Here is a 7,119-nt window from a genome sequence, read left to right as displayed (position 1 = left end):
TACCTAGTGTCACTGTGTTTGCAGCAACATTTGATGAGGAAATATCCTAGCTAGATGAAGTATTCAAGCGTATGAAAACAGCAAACCTCAAACTCCATCCCAAGAAATGCCACTTGTTCCAGAAAGAGGGCCTTTACTTGGGTCACATTGTAAGTGAGTATGGGGTGTGAACTGATCCTGACAAAGTGAGAGCAGTGCGTGATTGGCCAACACCAGACAATGTGGGAGAGTTAAGAAGTTTCTTGGACTGTGTACCTATTACCAGAAGTTTATGAAGGACTTTGCAACTATAGCTGCTCCACTACATGATTTGACCAAAAAGGGCTAACCATTAATAAAAACTGCTGTTTATCTAAAAGCAACCTATACAAAGAAATATCTTAACTTCAAATCCTGTCATCCCTTATCTACTAAAAACAGTAACGTTAAAAATCGTAGCATGCAGAGTGCGTAGAATATGCAGCAACAAATACGTAGAAACTGAACTTCTACAGCTTCAACAGACTTTTATTAATGATAGATATCCCAAACAATTGGTAAAAACGACCTTTAAAAAACTCTTTAATGAGGAAAACTCCATTAATCAGAAAAATAAATATAGGATGGTGATATAGGTTTAGAAGAAAAATATAAATAATAATGAATATCTTTAACATTCAAACTGTGTTCAAGTGCCCGACTAACCTACGCATTATCTTAACTAAAGTTAAGTCGCAACATTCGACTTCCACGCAAAAAAACGTTGTCTACAATGTATAATGTGAATATAGAAAAATACATCGAAGAGATCAAAGAACACTAAAGAGACATCGTACATGTTTCTGTAGAAATTTCAGCCATTACATTACACGCTGGAGAGGAAAACCACAATATTTGATAGGTTGTTTATGCAGAGTATTTATAATGAATCTAAGTTTCAAATGGACAGCAACTGCCTGTTGTAGAAAACTACAAATGTAGAGGACGACGTTCCAAAAGTCTTTTGTCTGAATACGAAAGGCGGAAGACTTTCGAAACGTCATCCTCTGCATTTGTAGTTTTCTTCAACAGGCAGTTGAAACTTAGAAAACCACAATGTTGACCTCAAGATTATAAAAATTATTGCCAATGACTTTGATACCAAAAAGAGAAAAATCAAACAAGCCATTGCAATAGCAGTCCATAATTGTGGTTCTCCCACAGGCACTAACCAAAATCATGGATTCCACTTTTATACTTGTTGGTTACCTTTCATTAAAGAAATCAAACCATGCATTGACTTTAATGCTGTTATTAAAGTAATCTAATTTTATTATTATTATTTGTTGATTTTTATCTTCTGGCATAACAAACCACAATAATAGTATTGCGTGTTATGTTTCTTGACCTTGTAATATTATTTTGTTTTATCTTATTGGGCTTCAGGCTTATTTTTGTAAAGAAACTTAGGGGATGTTTTTGTTTTTCGTTGTTGCTAGGCAACTTGTGATTCGAATTTTTCCGTTAGATCCTGTTGTTTATTAAACGTTTCGCACCTGTAGAAGACTTAGGTAATTGAGCCTTAAGCTTATGCATTAACAAAACTAAAAAAACTTGATGATAGCCCAAATAAATTACTTTATACAAATATGAGTACTCACGTTAAAAGCCTGAAAAGTTACTTAATTAAATGTAGTTGTGTTACGTTAAATGGAATCAATGGTAATATTATGATAACCTTACCTAGGCCTATTCTGTACTTTTAATTTGTTATTAACATAGTTCAAAATTAGGCCTAAGTAAAGAAACTTGCATCATTTCAATCCAAATTAAGAGTGTTCAGGTTTAATAATAAACCTGTTTCAAAAGTCACGCTAAGTATGTAGTTTATTTTGAGCATTTGGATTATCAAAAAAATATAAAATACAAACAACAATAAAGTAAATGTGGTTTTAACCAGAGGCTTAACACTGTAACAGTAATAGGCTCTTCTATTTTCTAAGTAACATATCACCAAAAAGTTACGGTTTAAATGCAGAAAGCTGTTTACAGTTTAGGCATTCTAAACCAATTAACCTACAATTTGTGATAAATAAGATGTTAACTGCAGCTTTTTATTCCATTATTCCTCATATTTGTCCGTTATAGATTCAAACTGAGGTGTGCAAGAATAGCATATCAGCTCTTTTGTTTTCCACTTGTTACTGTCCAGTGGCTTTTCTTTAGTATCAGAACTCGTAGCTTGGGCTGGAAAGTCAGAGACAAAATATTCTGAGGAATGCCATTTATAGATGCAATATAAAACTTTAAAAAATACCCTTTTACTTAATGAGCAAGATGTCAGAGAGTAAAACACATAATCAGTATACATACCTCTTCCATTGTTTTGAAAATTCCAAATTATTAGTTTTGATACCTATGTGACGATTCTTGTTTTTAAATATAAAAATATATAAAAGTTATGATTTACAATACGTACACAACATTTTATAAACTTGCGTACTTCCAAATTTCCATTTAAAATCTGATTTTAAGTGTTCTTTTGTTTGTTTATTTATTTGAAGTTAAGCACAAAGCTACACAATGGGCTATCTGTGCTCTGCCCACCATGGGTATCAAAACCCGGTTTCTAGCGTTGTAAGTCCGCAGACATACCGCTGTGCCACTGAGGGACGTAATTGTTCTACATTCAAATTTGAGTTAGAAATTGTAGAACAAGGACTATTAAAAGTAAAAAAATGTGCATTGAAATGCCAAAAATTTTAAAAGCGTAACCCATTTGTAAATTTGTCTTGGTAAAGAATTAGATAAAAAAATTGACACACTTAAACAAAATGGTAACAATTCAGAAATATACAAATTTATCTGAAGGTTCTTCCTAGCAACGATTTGCATCATGAATATGTTTGTCCCAGACCATGCAGTCTTGGACTAGTATAAATAAAGCAGAAGAGGAGTGCTGCCCATCCTAACCAATCCATAGATTGATGAAATCAGGATCAGTCAGCTTTTCAAAATTGGGTTCATGGTTAGAAATTGCACTGTTTTCAGTGCTGTGTTTCTCCAGACTCTCCAATACATCCCCCCCCCTTTCAGTGGAGTTTAGGAGTCCTTACCACTTACAAGCTGCTGGATTGGTGGGCTATGTAGGCTTCCTCCTGAGTTTGTTCTATTTCACTCAGTTGAGAATAGGGTATTGATGTTTTGCCAGTGTAGAATCCTCATCCTACTGGGGCACAAATTATTCTACTTGTTGCCACCTGGTTCTGGACTGGAGATGATCCACTAATAATGTTAGTTCACCCCTCTGGTTGGAACCCCTCATTCTACTGCTACCTATTTGGATTAGAGCTGGACTAACCAATATAAGTCCTCACAAGTGAGGTGCATGGTAGAGGACCTCCTTCCTACTGCAGGATTAATGAACCATTTTTGGTACCACTGGCTCCAGACAGAGTTAATCTCCCACATTGATTGAGGAGCTCTGACTTTCTTGGAATAGGACAATTCAATCTCCTAACAGTTCCGAGGATTGAGTTGATCTCCTGATTGCAATCCAGAGCACCATTATCATTTTACATTAGGTGTGCATCTGGATCTGATAGGTTGAGAACCTCATTCTTCTGGGGACTGGGTCATTCCTGATCCCAGTGGTTTGAGGATGAAGTTGACCTGTATTGGTTGAGGACCTGATCAACATTCGTTCAAACAGTTTGAGGTTGGAGTTGGTGTTTCAATTATAGTCTGACGTACTTTAACCACTCTACACCATGGGCAAGTCTAGCCTCAGTTGGTCAAGGACCTCCTCCTTCTGTGAACTGAATATATCATTCCAAGTTCCAATGATTTGGGGATGGAGTTGTTTACATGGCTTCATGTGGACTTGCCCTGTTATCTGTATATTTGGGACACTTTCTGCTATTTATCATATGTACCTCTTTGCTGCCCATTTAGTGACATTGTTTATCTCCAAGGGTGAAGAGTATACCTGGTTCAGATGTGGTGTAGTCTCCCTTGAGTATGTTTCCTCTCTACACAGAGATGTTGGTACACTCCATTGGGCTCACTTTTGATGCATTTTGAAGGGTGCTAATCTAGGTAATGATACACAAGTCCCTCCAACAGTTCAGTGTTGGATTTTAGCAGAGGTAAAGTATCGTATTGAAAGTTATAATTTTCCTACACAGAAAATGTATTTCCGAAAGATACTTTCCTATTTTCACACTTCTCACCCTTCCTCGTCACTTCCAGTGCTTTGTTCTTGGTGCCTAACCTTGAACTGAGGTTAGACTCTATAATTCAGGGAGAGCTAGCTGCATGAGGATAATATGTCACACTCCTATTAGTGGAGGGTTTTGCATAACTGTTTACATGCTATAACACAGCTGAACCACATTAAACATATGGGGGTAGATGGGAGTACTGAGACTCGTGGTGAGTGAAAAATTTGAGCATATAGAGGGTAATTATAATATAGAAGAGTTTTTATGAGAGTTGGTATATATATCTATCAGAATATCTATTATATATATATCTATTAGACTGTTCGAGAAAAGTTACTTTATGGGAACTTTAGTTTTAATTTATTTTCTTGGTGATGTTTTGAGCAAATGCTCTTTTTGAGGTCAGAAACAAGCTTGTTGGTTAATGATAAACTACTACAGGACATTCTGAAATACATAAGAACAGAATGTAACATGAGATAGAAACACAAGAAGTAAATGATATAGTAATGACAATATAACAGAGCTGAAGAAACTAGTGATGTCACTAGTTTACCATTTATCACAAAAGACTTTCTCCACCAGTGTTTCTAGAGAATATGCTATCCATACAATGAAAGAAAGAATGGAAATGTGTTCATCTGGAGATGAGCACTGATTTTAGTTCCGTTTTTTGTTAGAAATATTAATTTCAATTTAGTATATTACTTCTAGATGAACAGATAGCTAGGATTTCTATATTGAATAATGAACAAACAGCACCATTCTCTAGCTTGAAAAGGAAACAATACAGACTACTGTAAAATTGAAGAAACAATTTATCCATCAAGTAGAAAATTAACAACAAAATTCAGAAAATCATCGAAACTTTACCCTAATCAGCTTTTTTTTTTAACCTACCTGTTTCTTGTTGTGGCCACTCTTCCAGTTCCATCGTGGGGATGGATCCATGTGATTAAACCATGGACTAAGGATCTGTAACTGAAAAATATTTAGAGAAAGTAAAAATGGAAGTCTGAGTGTGGAACATGGGGAAAAATTGAATAGATTCAAGGAAAACATCTTCATGTTTATTTCCACACAAACTGCAAGAACTTGAACAGTATTCTTACAAAAAAATACAATGTTTCAATCTAACTTCTAGTAGTTAACAGAGACTTTTGAATTATTTTTGTTCATTATGTATTTTATTTTATCCTACTTCTATACAGCTGTGAATTGGTTAACTGATGAGTCCAAGCTTGCCAAAACTGAAGCTGAAAGAGAAAGTGTTCCTAAGTTGTTTGAAAGAACTGTATGTGACTATCTGTGTAAGTACTCAAAATAATAATAGTTAGCATTGTTCTTTTTTTTCTGAAAAGATTTAAATTAAAAAAAGCATTTCACCGGTATAATGAGAAAAGATATCTGTTCGTAATTACCTATATGTGTCATTCACACGTTAATATTCATATGTATCCAGTATATAGAACAGGACATTGCAAGGACTATAAAATTTTATTCATTCATCATTTTCAAGTCAGTGAATTTTATGATAATACCTAAAATCTTTTATTGTTATCATGTGATAAGTTCTCTGAAAATTATGAAAGCACTACAATAAGAAAGAAATCAGTAAAAATGTGTTACAACATATCTATGTAAACTTTAATTAGTTAAGTAATTTTCTTTGGTCCACACAATTTTATTACCAAGCATGTTTTTAGTACATATAGACACTGGAAAGGTTACATATTGACAAGTGAAATGTGGCTGGATAATGGAACTGTATCAGTAGAATTGTTACATTGAGCAGGAAAACATTATTTCTGTAATGTTACATGATCTGTGTTTGACATAATTGAACTGTAAGTATTTAACATTTGATAAAGATGTATTCTTTTTGGGAAATTTTACAGTTTAGCAGTTTTAACCTAAAATACCACAATTTATTTGAATTTTGTAAGCAACTTTTTAATAAAAGTTACTGTAAATGATATGATTAACAACTGTGTATATCTACTGTAGTTTAAAAAATACAGAGTGTATATTTGTGTATGCATTTGACAAATTATTTAGCTATGAAAGGTAATGTTTATAAGGGGTGTTACTGTATCTGAAATATTATGATAACAGAAATAGTAATTATTTTAGCAATAATGTAGGATATGTTTTAAAAACGTTAAACTTTAACGAGGGAGTCTTCTGAATAACCTGTTGTATTTGTGACTGTATACATTAATTAATTATGTTCTACCCTTTGATCATCAGCTGTACCTCTCTGACTAGAATATGCTGAATTTTCTATTGGAGGCATGGGAGTGAAAAATGACATGGAAAATGCTGGAAGTGTTTTTGAATGGCAATTACTGCCGTAGGTCTCCATGTTACCCAGGGCGATATGATCTGGGAAGCATACAGGGAGTTTGAGAATGCCATTCTCTGTTCTCTGCAAGTAAGTGCATAAACTATGTAGCCAAAATGTAATTCTTGAAAGATCTGGTATTATAAAAGGGGTTATACACCCAATGTTGCCTGCAACAAACTCCAGGATGGTAAGAAAAACAAGTTCACATTGGGTTAACATTGGCATAACTTGTTGCCATTAGAGATATGTAATAATTACTTTCGAACTCTGTACACAACACTGCAATATATGATGATTTCTGATAGTATTAATCTCAATAGTTGTAAGCATGTTTTGATAAATGTTTATCTCCATTCACATCACTTTTTGTCATTCTTTTGTATCCTTCATATTTCAAGTTATTCATTCTAATTGTTATTGTTACGTAAGTTTTATTTTTATGCAATGAGCCATATGTGTGTATAGTCTTTATTAACACTAAAAAATGAAAAGTGATTTTGTTATATTATGTAACATTAACAATTTTTTAAACTAGTATTTAAACATCCCAACATCTCTATACTATATATATATATATATATATATACTACT

At 33.7% G+C, this 7,119-nt stretch overlaps 1 protein-coding gene across 1 annotated transcript in view; it reads left to right on the top strand.

Moving 5' to 3' along the window:
• The window catches only part of LOC106471633 (squamous cell carcinoma antigen recognized by T-cells 3-like), a 42,339-nt gene that overhangs the window by 9,924 nt on the left and 25,296 nt on the right, over window positions 1-7,119 (top strand). Inside the window, exons 2-3 of the mRNA XM_022400253.1 lie at window positions 1,487-1,529; window positions 5,393-5,491. Coding sequence (XP_022255961.1) covers window positions 1,487-1,529; window positions 5,393-5,491 — 142 coding nt within the window. The remainder of the gene's footprint in view (window positions 1-1,486; window positions 1,530-5,392; window positions 5,492-7,119) is intronic.

Source organism: Limulus polyphemus, unplaced genomic scaffold (genome assembly GCF_000517525.1).
Source record: "Limulus polyphemus unplaced genomic scaffold, Limulus_polyphemus-2.1.2 Scaffold4747, whole genome shotgun sequence".
Lineage (NCBI taxonomy): Eukaryota > Metazoa > Arthropoda > Merostomata > Xiphosura > Limulidae > Limulus > Limulus polyphemus.
This window is presented reverse-complemented; position numbering and strand designations above follow the sequence as displayed.